Below are 15,860 nucleotides of genomic sequence, written 5' to 3'. Positions count from 1 at the left end.
ATATGAATGTATTTAAATGACACTGTTATAAAACGAAAACACAAACATAAGGCTATAATTAGTGAAATAACTGAAATACAGTTTTGCAAATTTAGTAAAAAAAAAAAATTCTGTGAGAATGGATGATAGATTTTTATTAACTTGCTCATTAAAGCCATGTTTTATGATTGAGATATTAGGAAACTTTAGGGAAGTGTTTATTAATAATGAATTAAAATGTGCAGGTATATGCTACAGTGTGTGTGTGTGTGCACGTATTCACGTCCTGAGGAGAGGTGTGATGTGAGGTGTTCTGTACGATGTGGAAAAGCAATAAATCTACACGCTGAACTCAACTGATTCCTCACAACAAGCCAAAAGCATTTTTTAGCTTCCTAGCATGATTAGCGCATGACCTCGTCCACATCGTCTCCCTCACAGCGCCGCTCCCATCTTCTCCTGAGGTCTACGCTCTCACACCACATTAAACACGCAGAGACGCCACGAGAAAAATAAACCTTATCAGAAGGATGAAAAGATTCTCTCTGTCTCTGCAGTTAGCTTGTTCCGCTAATCTGCTAATATGAAGCTGTAACAGAAACCATTTCATCAAAATGTAATGTAATGTTTCTTTAGTCTTTTACTGGGAAGAAAAAGAGATTCAGTAGACAGGTGAGTAAGTGTCTTGCAGTGTCTTTAGTGAGATTTTTTTTGTAGCTCGTACCATTAGCTAGCATTGCTAACAAACCTAATATGATGTCTGACATGTTTGCAGAAGAGCGGTTACTTCAAACTAACAATTTACACACTTTCTCACGTTATTAAAATATCAGATTTAGTTTTAAGTCCATTTTAAACACAATAAATCGTAACCTGAATTAAATCCCATGTCCTCGGCTTCATCCTCAGTTTATACTCAGTAATGACACAGAACACAACCTCATGAGACGGCCTACAGAGAGGATTCGAGAGGTCACAAGCGGAAGATCTTTATTCCATTTCCTCTTTCACTGAGACTAATGAGATCTCAGGTCTGATTAGTGACATCGTGACGATTAAATCAAAAGGTTTAAAGCTGATTAGACGGAGACGTACATGTTTATTCTCAGTTTTAGATTCGGTATAGATGTTCCTCTGAGTGTATAAAACAGGAGCTGGAACGAGCCGAAGAAAAGAAAAAAAAAGAATGAGTGTGTGTTTTTACATATATATGATTTTTTTTTCTGTGCTGCTCATCCAGAGTTTTGTAATTAGAACCTTTTTGTCACACACATCTGGCAACCCTGACTTTCTCACGTCAGCGCTGAAGCTGAAACTCGCAGGACCACCAAGGAGACGTTAAACCCCCTAAACCCACGGAACTCAGACGAATGGCCAGCCGTGTGTCAGAGGAACACTTCAGTTCCTCTCATCTCGCCGCTTCTTCACCTCGCCTCAGGCTTTGCACAGATCTTGAAGACTTGCAGTGAGCTTTATCTTTTCTTTTCCTTTTCTTTTTTTATAAAGCAGAGTTCGTGTTGCGGTGATAAAAGAGCCTTCACGTGCATGTGCATGTCAGGAGGTTGTCGTGATGCTTTCTGGAGTAGAAGGATGCAGGATTTAACTAACACATTTTTTGGCATCTTCATGATCCAGGAGACGATATGAAAATAAAAGAAGTGGATTTTAGAGGCCAAAGAACAGCTGAATTGTCTTCTGGACCTGTAACTCTTTTTGCGTTTCTCACTGCACTTTCTCATCTCTATGGACGTGTGTGATTTCCCTCACACCACCCTCACGCCCCCTACCCTTATACTGGGGCCATGTTGTCTCTGTGTGTCCTGTGTGTCGTGCTGGACGTGGGCGGAGCTCTGTGGGACTGGGTGAAGCCCAATCAGGTGGAGAGCGACTCTGATCGTTTTGGCGGTGTGTTTAAACCCAGACCTCCTCCTCACATCATCTTCATCCTGACTGACGATCAGGGCTTTAATGACATCGGCTACCACAGTGCTGAGCTCCACACTCCCACCCTCGACAAGCTGGCGGCCGAAGGAGTGCGACTGGAGAATTATTACGTCCAGCCGCTGTGCACGCCGTCGCGCAGTCAGCTCATCACGGGCAGGTAACTTATAAACTATTTACGGCTAACTAAATGCTAGCATGCTAACAATGATAAACTGTATGTCTGTGCAGGTATCAGATCCACACGGGTCTCCAACACTCGATCATCCGTCCCCGTCAGCCAAGCTGCGTCCCATTGAACGTGTCCACACTACCGCAGCGTCTTCAGGAAGCAGGCTACTCCACCCACATGGTGGGAAAATGGCACCTGGGCTTCTACCGTAGACGCTGCCTCCCGACGCACCGCGGCTTCCACACCTTTTTCGGTTCACTGACGGGAAGCGTGGATTATTACACGTTTGACTCGTGCGATGGGAAATCTCTGTGTGGCTTTGACCTGCACGATGGCGACTCGTTAGCGTGGAGCAAAGCAGGAAAATACTCCACTCACCTGTACACTCAGAGAGTGCGCAAGATTTTAGCAACACACGATCCGTCTCAGCCGATCTTCATCTACCTGTCCCTTCAGGCGGCTCACGCACCTTTAAAGCCACCCAAGTCGTATATTTATCCGTATCATACCATGGGGAATGTTCCACGCAGAAAATACGCAGCGACCGTGTCCATTGTGGACGAGGCGGTGCACAACATCACGTACGCGTTGCGCAAATACGGCTACTATCGCAACTCTGTCATCATTTTCTCTACAGATAATGGAGCTCAGCCGTTCACCGGAGGGAGCAATTGGCCCTTACGAGGGCGCAAGGGGACGTACTGGGAGGGCGGAGTCAGAGCAGTGGGGTTTGTGCACAGCCCACTAATACGCTACAAGCGCAGGATTAGCAAAGCGCTAATCCACATCACGGACTGGTTTCCGACTCTCGTACGTTTGGCGGGAGGGAACATTTCACAGAATGAGAAGCTGGACGGTTTCGACATTTGGCCCGTTATCAGCGAGGACAGAGCGTCTCCCAGGAATGAAATCCTACACAACATCGATCCTTTGCATCGGCGTGGGTTGGGGTCGCTGCAGGAAGGCAAGGGATTGTGGGACACGGCAATCCAGTCAGCCATAAGAGTCGGAGATTGGAAACTTTTGACAGGAGATCCAGGTCACAGCGACTGGATCCCTCCTCAGGTGTTAACCAGCTTTCCAGTCGGATGGTGGAACCTGGAACGAGGGGACGTGGAAATGGAAAAGAAGTCAATTTGGCTTTTTAACATCACGGAGGATCCATGTGAGAGAAATGACCTGGCGGAGAACCGACCTGACGTGGTGAAGAAACTCCTCCAGCGCCTGGCCTTCTACAACAGCACAGCCACTACAGTCCGGTACCCCCCCGATGACCCGCGCGCCAATCCGCAGAACAATGGTGGGGCGTGGAGACCCTGGGTGAAAGACGAGGAGAACGAGGAGAACTGGGAGGGAATCTACTACAAACGAGGAAGGAACCGGAAAAGGAAGAAGTGCAGGCTCTGCAACGTCCAATCGTTCTTCAAGAAACTCAACAAAAAGATCCTGGCCAATAAGATATGAGAAGATCCAAAACCTTCTCACCGAGATGTCATATCACTCTACACACACTTTATAAAAGAGGGAAGACCCACAACTGTGGATTTAACAAGCAGACCTGGAGTAGCATTCCTGTTAAAACCTATACAGACTCAAAGGTTCTGAAGGTTCTAGATCCAAACATGTGGACATTTTTATAATTATATGAACTAATGCTTTTTGAAAAGAGTTAATCTGGGAACATATTTCTTAAACAAACGTTTCTAAAAGAGTTACCCAACTTTAAACTTCTACCAGAAAAAGTGTAAGAATTTAGACTGGTGAAGCTCTGAATGGATTCACGAGGAACCCTAAAGAGAGACGAGTGCAGTTCTGCACTTTACTATGAGACTAGCGCTGCTAATAATAAACGCTAGCTACTAGTTTAGCTTCGACCGCATAATCCTCACACGCTTATCTTAAAACACCTGAGAATGCAAAGTGTGTTTAATCAGGTTACATACAACAAAAAACTCTGGAAATCTGAGGGAAAAAGTAAAAGGGTCGTGCTTCTCTGAGACGCAGTGCTATGTGAAGACGAGAAAAAATACAACACACAAACACACACACACACACACACACATTCTCTAATGTGATATCATGTGGCTGTGACATTTTTTAGTCTGCGGGCGTGGCCTTGTACATCCTGTGGGTGTGGCCTTCCTCTTTATCACACAAGGCTGTGTTTCTCAGAAGTTACATCACTGAAGGCATCTTAAAAATTTTTGTAAATACAACACACACACACACACACACACACACGGGGATGAATCTTTAGAGGACTTTTTGTTATCTCAGTTCTAACAAAGGTTCCTCTTTTAGAGCAGCAGATTCAGCGAGGGTCCGGGTCGGACTGTGACGTTCCTGTGATCAGACGTTTATTCTGGTCTCTCTCACACACAGCAGAAGTTTAATCTGAGCTTTAAACAAAACAGCTGGACTGCAAGGTAAACACTGCATTTGTGCAGATGTTGACGATGAACTTTAGTGTTTGATCTTCCAGGTTACCGTGGAAACGTGACAAACCTGGAAAAGACCACAGAACAGTAAACAGTCCTGAAAAACTGTTTACATGGAACGACTTTGTTCGCTCAGTTGTAAAGAAATGAACCTTTATTCGTTATAATGAGATGAGGAGAAAGTGTTTGTTACTTATGTGATAAAAAACTGTTTTTATTTCTTTTTTATTGTCCTTACAGGAGTGTGTCTCCTTAACACAAAAACTTCTGTTTGCTCATAGTACGGAGTTTACCGTGCAGAGACGGTGTGCTCTTTACTCGTGCACCAGGTTTACACACGTGTTTACATCATTTACATCATATTTACATCATCTACCTTTATAATGACGCGCTCCGGGTCCAGCGAGTGTTCTGGTTCTTTTCTGTGAACACTTCTGTGTGATTACTCTGTGTTATTACTGACAGTGTGGAATAATGATATACATTATTATAATGAGAAATAACGAGCTCATTAATGCAGGAAATGGTGTGTGTGTGTGTGTGTGTGTGTGTCCTGAACCTGTTCATACCTGTATGTGATGAGAATTTTTGATGAGCGTTATGGCGTGTAGTGACATGCAGACCCGAGGTAGCCCGTGTAGGAGCTCGGTCATGACGCGACACCTGTAGTCCAACAGAACCATCAGAACCTCTTACATCAAGGCGCTGGTACTTGATTCTGGTACTGTGTTCTGCGTTCTGATTGGCCAGGAGGGATCGTGCAGAACAGAAGCTGTGCAGCTGTAACTGACGAGAGTGACTGACATTCCACACCATTAAACCTCACGCTGAACAGATTAAACACGTGTCTCTTCCTCATTTAATAAATCTAACGTCAGTGTGGTGCAGCATCCGCTCCAGCTTTCACTCAGGGTGGTTTAGAACACAGCCCAACTGTGTGTAGAGTTAAAGCAGGAACACGCGCACACACACACACACACACACACACACACAAAGGAATGTGGAGAGCAGCTGTGCTCCGTCCGTAAAACACATTTCCTGGAACCTGGACGAGAAAAAAAAAAAAGAAAAGATGAACAGAGAGACAGAAAACTAAACTCAGCTGAAACAGAGACAGATGCTCTCTCTCTCTCTCTCTCTCTCTCTCTCTCTGTCTCTCTCTCAGTCTTTCTATCTGTCTGTCCCTCCATCTGTCTGTGTATCTGTCTCTCCCTCAGTCCAACTGTCTGTCTCTGTGTCTCCTTGACCCTAAACCCCTCAGTGTGCTCCCTCTGTAGTGCACCAGGTGATTAAACCCTGAGTGTGAGTCTCAGTGAGGTTGTGTATCTGCTGAGTGTCTGTTAGACCCGGCGCAGCGGCGCCTCCTGCTGGTGGAGCTGCTTGAGTGAGCATTAGGGCGGAGCTAGAGCTGATTATGAGTTACTCAGCAGGTCAGAAGGCTGGAGCAGGTAAATGCTGAACAGGGTTCTGTGTAAAAGTTTTAGCACCTTTAATACAATGATACCCACAGAAGCATATATTATATTATATTATATACACATATTATATTATTATAATTATTATTATTATTTAATTGATAAATGAATTTACCAGATAAAAAAATGGATAAAAAAAGGACAAAAAGCATGTTTAAAAGTTTTGACACCCAGTTAGGTATTGCCAAGCAATAGAGGCGTGATCAGAATAATAGACCGTTATTATTTTAATTCAGTCCATAGGTTGTGAAAGTGTGATTTCCTGTCCCTTGGTTCGTTTCCTCTGCCACCTCGGTGTAAATCGCTGCCCCACCGTCCACAGTTTTACCTTCGCTCTCATTCCTTTTTCTTTTTTTGCAAAAGTCAACTTCTGCGTATAAGCCGTCGATGGTATTGAGGTCTTCACGAGCAGAAAGAGAAAGAAAAATTGGAATTAAAAGCTGCAAATATCTCTCATAAATCGTTAATAATCATTAGGATGAAGCTGTGTTAAGTAACTTTGTTTAACTCAGAGATATTATTATAATATAAAAAAATCAGTGTGTTAACTGTTATAGCTAGCTAGTATTATTAGCTAGTCATAACATTTAGTTAGAGTATTTCCAAGTGTGTAAGAAACTAGGGGTTCATGTGTACAGCATCATTTCTTCATATTTAATTTTGTAATGAAAAGTTTAATTCACGCAGACAGCAAACAAAACATATTTTTGTCACATATCTGAAGAAATGTGTAAAATCAGCATGAGTGTGTGGAGTTTTTTGTTTTAATTTTCACTTTGCAGATTCATGACCTGTGGCTCGTTTAAATCCAAACGTATAAAGCTGATGTAGTGAAGCCTCACCAGACGAGCACTCGCGGGGTCGTGACCTTCTCTTCAGCGAGAGGGTGATACAGCAGAGAGCAGTGATGAGGGTCAGGATCACCGCCAACGCTCCACACAGCAACAGGAACAGTTTACGGTCCACTACACACACACACACACACACACACACACACAGCACAGAGTTCACCCTAACCAGCCTCTCGTTATTCTCTCTCTGGAAGCTGAAGTTAAAATCACAGCTTCTTATATAACTTTGACCTTTATGACATCTTAAGAAGTTTATACGTCCTTGCACTGGAGACTCCTTCCATAAATGTTACATAAACATGTTTGTCCTTACAGAAAACTTCACCATGTCAACAATTTTAAATCAGATGAATATAAACAAACACTTACGTATATACACCTGTAATTTAATTAGTCAACACCTTCCAACCAATCACAACCAGTTAAGCTATTTTGTAAACATGATATTATATTTAATAGCATTAACGTCTCACTACAGATCTGCTCTTTCCCTGGTGTTGATGACGACTCGCTGTTTGTAGTCGAGGTGTTGGAAGAATGTGTATAATCTGTGTGAGGAAAAGAGAGAGAGGAAATGTAATAATAATAATAATAATAATAATAATTATAATAATAATCTGCTTAGTGAAGGTTTAAAGATAAAACAAACAGGATTTACATGGACCTTCGATTTAGATTACAGCGTGATATGTGTTACATGGCCACTAGAGGGAGCAGAGAGGCTACAGAAATCAATTATTAAGCCGAGACAGGAAGTGATGTCAATCTTTTGTGCAACTTTTTTTGTGTAATCTTTAAGTGTGTATCCAGGTATTAAAGACAACAAAGCATAACCTCACAGATTTAGAGCTGATTTATTTTCAATTTCCTCTCTGGCTCTGCTCTATTTGTTCTGGATGTCTCTCTTTACTCGTCTCTGGCCATAAATTCATGATATTAAAGTTAAAATCTTCTCAGAAGAAGAGAAAATTTAACAATCGGCACCTTGATGATGAAACTTTTATCGACACTGCAAAGTATCGGGACAGAAACAGCGCTTTAAAATCATCTAAAGAACTGAAACGTGGCGAAAGAGGATGTAAGAGTGGAGGAGACTAACGCACTGAGCAAACTGAATAACCTGATGAGTTTCACCTCTTACACCAGAGGACTAGTTCTCAACTCGGACCTGATTAAAGGTGTGTGGAATTGGAAGAAGACTAGACATTTCTTTCGCTCTGGAAAAGAGAAACTATAAAACTATAAAACCTCTTCAGATTAATGGTGAGTCAGTAGAACATCGTGCTCTGTCTCGTCCTTTATTGAGAATCTGTACAAGTCCAAATTTAATCAGAACGGGTGATCTGATTATTTTATGAAACGTTTATAGCGGTTCTCACTCAGATGGAGAAATCGGAAGGTGATGCAGACACATCACTCTCAGGAATCACTGAAGCTGTCCTCTTACTAAGACGTCCAGATCACCGGGGAGTGATGGTCTGTCCTCAGGATTTTATCAGCGTTGCTGTTATGTGATTAAAAACTGCCCCGATGTTTAAAGTTTAATAAGAAAGAAAAGGTGCTGATTGAGAGTGAAGCAGGGTGAGGGAATCGACGTGACCCCTTGACGTGTAAATCTGCCACTGTGCCATCTTGTGCCAAACAAAAGTTCCCAATTGGAAAAAGAGTGTATTAAATACATCTGGTTTTGTTACAGTCTGCATTGTATTAGATCACAGAGGTGGGTAGTAACGAGTTATATTTACTCCGTTGCATTTACTTGAATAACTTAATAAAGTTAAAATGAATAACTTAATTAATAATAATGAGTAGTTTTACTGCACCATACTTTTAACTTTTACTTGAGGAGATTTGTGAAGAAACGCTCCTCTCACTCCGCTACACCCGTCTACACTCAACTCGTTACTTTTATAACCATTTATTCTACACATGCAGCTGGTGGATCTACCGCATGACTGTTTCACCAATCAGACGGAGCAACAATAATCACATGACTCCATTTCTGGAGCCCCCCAGGGTTGTGTCCTGAGCCCCCTGCTGTACTCTTTGTACACGTACAACTGCGTGGCCACTACGATCTCCATCGCCGTCATCAAGTTTGCTGACGACACCGTTGTGGTGGGCCTGATTAACAATGAGACAGCCTACCTAGAGGAGATTGTCCACAACACAGGAATACCAGAATACCTTTTTTTAAAGCATCCACAATCATGACACTGTCTCTTCGCACCCATCCTGGACAGTTATGGACACTCATGGACACATTCATGCACACTTCATATTTATATTTCATTTCTTGGATCATTGCACACAAGTCACTTTAATAAGTCACTTTCACGCTATTTGCACCCTCTCCAGTCCTTATTTACACAAAAAAATCCATAATTTCTATATTTTTCTATATTGCACAGAATATTTTTATTTGTACAGAAATATTTTTACTTTATTTTACCTAGCTAACCCAGCTACAGTAACAATAACCACATGTAGTCACATGACCACACAAACCGGTAACATAGCGGGAAAAAATCTTCAGCCGTGGTAGACAGCGAGTGAAAACATAAAATTAGCGCCTGTCTCCAATGCTACGACAGAAGAAGATGAACACCGCCGGCCTCGTATACAAAACATGTTTCACTTACACACAGTGCAAAAGAACAGCTTCATACTGCATTGTCTTTGTCTAAAAACACAAAACACACACACACACACACACACACACACACTTATAAACACACACACACACACACACACACACACACACTCAACATCTAAACTGAGGATACATGTTGTGGTAGGTTTAGTTGTTTCACTGAATGTTGCAATGTTAGCATATATAATTATTATAATTTCAAAAAAAAAAAAAAATTAGACAGTGTGATTGAAACAGTTACTCAGTACTTGAGTATCTTTTCACCGAATGCTTTTTACCCCCACTTGAGTAATAATATTTCGAAGTACAGCTACTCTAACTTGAGTAAGATTCTTCGCTACTCTCCCCACCTCTGCTAGATCGCGCGCTCCACATCGATTGGAAAAGCTTGCACAAGGAAACCTGGTTAAACATTCTGCTGCCCTCTTGAGCACACTGTGGGTAACTGCATGAGAAAAATGGCTACAAATCAGCGTTTTCTGTTTCTTACAATTTTATTATAGGATTCGTGAGTAATGTTCTGAAATAAGCAGAACGGATTTTATTTTTAAGTGTTAGAGCTTTAAATATTACTATCAGTATCGGAAGTATTGAATGTGTTTAAACTAAATTTATTTTTAAAAGTGTTTTATGAACTCTATGTCTTTATTTTTGTTTTTAAAACAATAGCATTTCAGCAGTAAGCTCTGTTAACCTGCAATATCTGAATGTAAGTGTCGTTAACATCCTGAGTGATAAACACAAGAGGCACATAGACAAAGACATGTGAAGGTGAGTTCAACAGCCTCATTCCTTCATTAGCATGTGATGGCTAATGTTACTTGAACTAGTGCGCTAGCCGCTACTCTGTACTAAGGCCGCGTGTAATGGCATCAGACTTCCTGTTTACGCAGGTAAAGTTTTAATAGAACAAAGGATTGACCCCATGAGCTGAATGATGCTAATGATGGAACAGAACAGAATAGAACACGTCTTTCATCTTACTTTTTCTGCATAAAGGGTATGGGGGGTATGGGGGGTTTGCTAACGTTCTGTGCGCTGAAGAAAAATGTGTTACACTTCACTTTAATGAGACCGTCAGAGACGGCGCGACCCACACGGGAATCAGACTCTCAGTAAAACACCTGAGTGTGAGTTAGTGCATTAATGTGTGTGTGTGATGTGTGTGAACTGAACGGTGAGCTAGCGCTTGTGGAGTGTGAGCTTACATAAGCACCGTGTTTGTTCTGACTGTGTCCCTCAACTTAACACCTGAATCCTCTAAGTGTTATATTTCTACATTTATGTTTATTTAAGACCACAGATTAGCACATTAGCGTCCACAGGGTTGTGGCTGTGCCTCTCTGTGTTGGAAAAGTACTAGCTCTGTGTGTGTGTGTGTGTGTGTGTGTGTGGAGATGATATAAATATATCTTCAGATAAAGCAGACATGGTGGAAATGTTGATGTGATTTTCTCACAACTCTCAGAGAGTCTGTGTAATTTCCCGTCTTCTCGCTACAATCCGCTCTGTTTTCTCCCTCAGCGCTCAGCAGTTTTACAAAAATGTGCAAAAATGTGGCTAAAATTTTCTCCAAATATCCTTAGCTAAGTTAGCCCTCTCCTCTGCAGACAATGGCTAGTTTTACTGTGTTAGTTTAGACGATAGCTAGCTGTTAGCATGCTAGTTTAGACAATAAAGCTGTTCAATAAAAATAGCTGTTAGCATGCTAGTGCAGTGATGCTGACCGCTGTGAGACAAATATAAGGTTATTAAACGTCTTTCCAAACATATTTAACTCTTTCAAGCATTTTAAATTTGTTAGCAGGTAATTTTTCGCTAATCTTAAGCACTTATTTTTAAAAAGCAGCAAATTTATCTGAAAATAAAAAAAAGAAAATGTAAAGCTTAAAAATGGTAAAATATGTCCAGGAATAAGTTAAATATTATATTTAGTTTATTGTCATCATAAAAATAACCTGATTAGAGTTAAGATTGCTTCGCCATTGTATTTATTTCTGTGTCTGAGCTTCAGAAGGTCAGCCTGCTGTTTCTGTCGGGCGTGTTCAGTCACGTGTTCGGACAGCTTCTGATTCATTTTTAGAAAATGCTAAACACTTCTAATAAACACTGTGTAGTGTATGTTCCCCCTTTACTGTGTAATAGAACAGAATTAGAAATGTTTGGTTTGAAAGGTTTGTTTGGTGTCTTTTAGATTTTTTCTTGGGCCTGGCCCCTTTTTGACATCAGAAAAAAAATTATTTGTCATATATCTATTATATATATATATTCAGTGTAACTCTAACACACGCACGCACACACACACACACACACACACACTGAAGTGTCTGGTCTCAGTGGTGAACTCTGTCCTGTCTTGCATCATAACTCATTATAACAATCTAATAATAATGCGCAGGACGAAACTGCAGACTATAAAGTAACTAAAATAAATAAACAGTGAGAACAGCAGCAGTAACTCACCGCACCACGCCGCTGCCATCAGGACCAGGAACATCACACACACCATCACACCGCTACACACCAACAACATTCACACACTTTATTATACAGGGAAAAAAACTAATTATTCAATAAATTAATAATATTTAAAATTTAAATTAATTAATGAATTAATTATTATCATGACATAAATACTTTTCTTTAATAATCGTTTACACAACACACATCTGAAACCTCCTGAGATGTATCCTGGAATTGTTTTGTTTTTGGTAATATGACCAGAGCACATAATAACACATTTAAATGAATTAGAAGGTTTTTTACTAAGAAGTAAAATAAATGAATAAATACATTAAACCAAAAAAAGTATATAAAAACTCTCCTTTTATCCATTTTATTTTCTTTATTTCATCCAATTGTCTACTTATTCAAGTATTTCTTTATTTCTCTTGATCTCTTTTCTGCCTTTTCATCATTATTTGCTTCCTTATTTGTTATTTTTTTGTTTTTCCTTCTCTAATTCTTTCCTGTTCATTTTTCTGATTAGTTTGTTTGTTCATTGGCTGATTGATTTGTCTCGTTTTCTTCTTTTTCTTTCTTGTTTATTTGTCCTTTCTTTCACTCCTTGTATCTTCATCCTCATTTTTTCTGCCATTTTTTCCCTCCTTAATTACTTAACATTAAATTACTTTATTTCTTTCGTATTGTGTCTCTCTGTGTATATTTACTGTTTTGTGTCCTTCAGTGTTTGTTTAGCGTTTCTCCTGCTGTGTGTGTGTGTGTGTGTGTGCATGTGTGTTTGTGTGTTGTCTCTGCACCACTCGTCCCTGCTGAACAAAGAATAAAATAATTAATGAATTAAGTCTCACCTTGTTGTGTTCCACTCTCAATATTCTGCCCTGGAAGTGTGTGTGTGTGTGTGTGTGTGTGTGTGTGTGTGTGTGTTTGTGAATAGAAGATGATCTGAAGGTGATGTGAAACTGATGTGAGTTGAATTTAATCTTCAGGTGGTTTGGTTTCGGAGAAGTGAACTGATGTCTGCGTCATGCTGCTGTTTTTTTATAAACACAACAGGAAACAGTGCGTCAGCTTTTGTTTGCATTTTTATTCGTCTAAGCATCAACATTATAAAACACTTTAACCTTTACAGCTAAATATTGTGTGGATGAACTGAATCTCCAGAAGCGTAAGGCTAGAAAACCAGGCCCAGGTTTATCTCTTGAGATAGACATGCATTAGACTGCTCTCTGTCCTGGCACCTTGGTGATGGAATAAACTTCCAAAAATAAAAAATTAAAACTCTTTGCCCACAGTGTGTGACTGATGTTACGTCTAGTTAGTCACCCAGTAACCCAGTGTGGGATCTGTTTAATATTGGAACAAAGCACTTGTGTAAGTCGCTCTGGATACGAGTGTCTGCCAAATGTCTAAATGTAAATGTTTAAATATGATGCTGGTTTTACCTTATTTAGTGAAAATCTTTTAGATGAGGTTTGAGTAACATGAACAAACAAACAAACAAACAAACAACTTTTAACAAGTCACCAAACAGCATTATCATAAATATTATTTTATAAATTCTCATAATAATAATGATATAATAATAATGATAATAATAATAATAATAACAATAATAATAATAATAATAATAATAATGATAATTTAATGTGTTTTTTTATTCAATTATTATAAAAAAATACTTTTTTTTTACACAGTTAAAACTTGGATTGCGAGCATAATTGGTTCTGGAAGCGTCTTTGTACAGCACACAGTATATCAACACACCTGTAAAGCAAATTTCTCCATAAGAAAAACACACACACACACGTGGTCACAGTGTTATAGTAAACAGAGACCGAACATTGAAGACGATTACCCACAATTCCACAGCATGTGCAAGAGAGGAACCATTGGCTCAGTTGTGATCATGTGATGCTCGGCGACAAAATGATGGTGATTATATTTGGTACTCGTATATTAAGACGTGCTCTTTTTTCAAAAAAATTTAGAAAAATGTTTTGCTTGTTTTATGGAACGCTTGCAAACCGGGTTACTTGCAATCCGAGGTTCCACTGTATGTGTCTATACGAACGCTCAAAAGTTTGTGATCACTTTCTATCTCCATGGTCGTTCCCGATGTTTATTTCTTGTTTATTACACTGTAAAACAATACTGAAGGCGTTTATTATCCAAAACACACAATAATCTCCTCTGAACAGTTGATATTGAGATGTATATCTGCTCCTTCTGCTCTGTAAAGCTTCATAACGGCTCTAATCTGAGGTGCTGGTTGATAATTGGTGATTTCTGAGGCTGGTGACTCCAAATGAACTTCTCCTCTGCAGCAGAGCTCAGTTTTGGTCTTCATGAGAGACAGTTTCATCATCATGGAGCTTGATGGGTTTTACAAACGCACTCGACACAATACTGTTCTTGTGGGAACTGATCCAGAACAGCTGACCTTCACATCTTGAAATAATAACCGAATGTTGTTGTTGTTATAATTACCAAATTCCTCATGTTTTATTTCATAGTTTTAAATTCTCCAGTATTTTTGTAGAAAATAAATCACTAAACAAAAACAAAAAAATGTAAGTAATCACAAACTTTGGAGCAGGAGTGTGAATCCTGTAATGAGATTTAAAAAAAAAGATTTTAAGATTTGTAAGAACTTTATGATGATTCATAATGAATTATTTTCCCTTTTCTTGTGTGTGTGTGTCTGTGTGTGTGTGTTTGTGTGGTCAGATATTTAATATAGTTGATTATTTGTAATAATTGGACCATCAGCAATATTCCGCCATATTTCAGCATCTCTCTCTGTACGACACCAGCTGTGTGTGTGTGTGTGTGTGTGTGTGTTTTGCCTGTGACAGGGGCAGTTTTTAGATATATATATAGTGTTAAGTGATTGGTTAGTAAATCATGAACCTTCTTTAATTGTTATATTCAGTGGTGTGAAAAACTATTTGCCCCCTTCCTGATTTCTTATTCTTTTGCATGTTTGTCACACAAAATTTTTCTGATCATCAAACACATTTGACTTTTAGTCAAAGATAACACAAGTAAACACAAATGCAGTTTTTAAATGATGGTTTTTATTATTTAGGGAGAAAAAACTCCAGATCTACATGGCCCTGTGTGAAAAAGTGATTGCCCCCGTTGTTAAAAAATAACTTAACTGTGGTTTATCACACCTGAGTTCAATTTCTGTAGTCACCCCCAGGCCTGATTACTGCCACACCTGTTTCAATCAAGAAATCACTTAAATAGGAGCTACCTGACACAGAGAAGTAGACCAAAAGCACCTCAAAAGCTAGACATCATGCCAAGATCCAAAGAAATTCAGGAACAAATGAGAACAAAAGTAATTGAGATCTATCAGTCTGATAAAGGTTATAAAGCCATTTCTAAAGCTTTGGGACTCCAGCGAACCACAGTGAGAGCCATTATCCACAAATGGCAAAAACATGGAACAGTGGTGAACCTTCCCAGGAGTGGCCGGCCGACCAAAATTACCCCAAGAGCGCAGAGACAACTCATCCGAGAGGCCACAAAAGACCCCAGGACAACATCTAAAGAACTGCAGGCCTCACTTGCCTCAATTAAGGTCAGTGTTCACGACTCCACCATAAGAAAGAGACTGGGCAAAAACGGCCTGCATGGCAGATTTCCAAGGCGCAAACCACTTTTAAGCAAAAAGAACATTAAGGCTCGTCTCAATTTTGCTAAAAAACATCTCAATGATTGCCAAGACTTTTGGGAAAATACCTTGTGGACCGACGAGACAAGGAAGGTGCGTGTCCCGTTACATCTGGCGTAAAAGTAACACAGCATTTCAGAAAAAGAACATCATACCAACAGTAAAATATGGTGGTGGTAGTGTGATGGTCTGGGGTTGTTTTGCTG

The 15,860-nt window shown here is 40.0% G+C and overlaps 1 protein-coding gene across 1 annotated transcript; it reads left to right on the top strand.

Annotated features, from left to right (window-relative positions):
- Nucleotides 1-1,317: 1,317 nt before the first annotated feature.
- Nucleotides 1,318-5,356, top strand: arsib (arylsulfatase family, member Ib). Its single transcript, XM_053478100.1, has 2 exons — nt 1,318-2,080; nt 2,152-5,356. Exons 1-2 carry the CDS (start codon nt 1,782-1,784, stop codon nt 3,554-3,556), a joined length of 1,704 nt encoding a protein of 567 aa, XP_053334075.1. The 5' UTR covers nt 1,318-1,781; the 3' UTR covers nt 3,557-5,356.
- The last annotated feature ends 10,504 nt before the right edge of the window (nt 5,357-15,860 follow it).

The sequence above is a fragment of the Clarias gariepinus genome, chromosome 19 (genome assembly GCF_024256425.1).
Source record: "Clarias gariepinus isolate MV-2021 ecotype Netherlands chromosome 19, CGAR_prim_01v2, whole genome shotgun sequence".
NCBI classification, from domain to species: Eukaryota; Metazoa; Chordata; class Actinopteri; order Siluriformes; family Clariidae; genus Clarias; species Clarias gariepinus.
Note: the sequence above shows the minus strand (reverse complement) of the source record. Positions and strands in the feature narration are given on the sequence as shown.

What these genes read in the sequence shown, in the direction of transcription:
- arsib (XM_053478100.1), top strand. Translation starts at nt 1,782, where the DNA reads ATGTTGTCTCTGTGTGTCCTGTGTGTCGTGCTGGACGTGGGCGGAGCT. An exon ending in AGTCAGCTCATCACGGGCAG is followed by an intron (nt 2,081 to 2,151) that starts GTAACTTATAAA and finishes ATGTCTGTGCAG; the next exon opens with GTATCAGATCCACACGGGTC.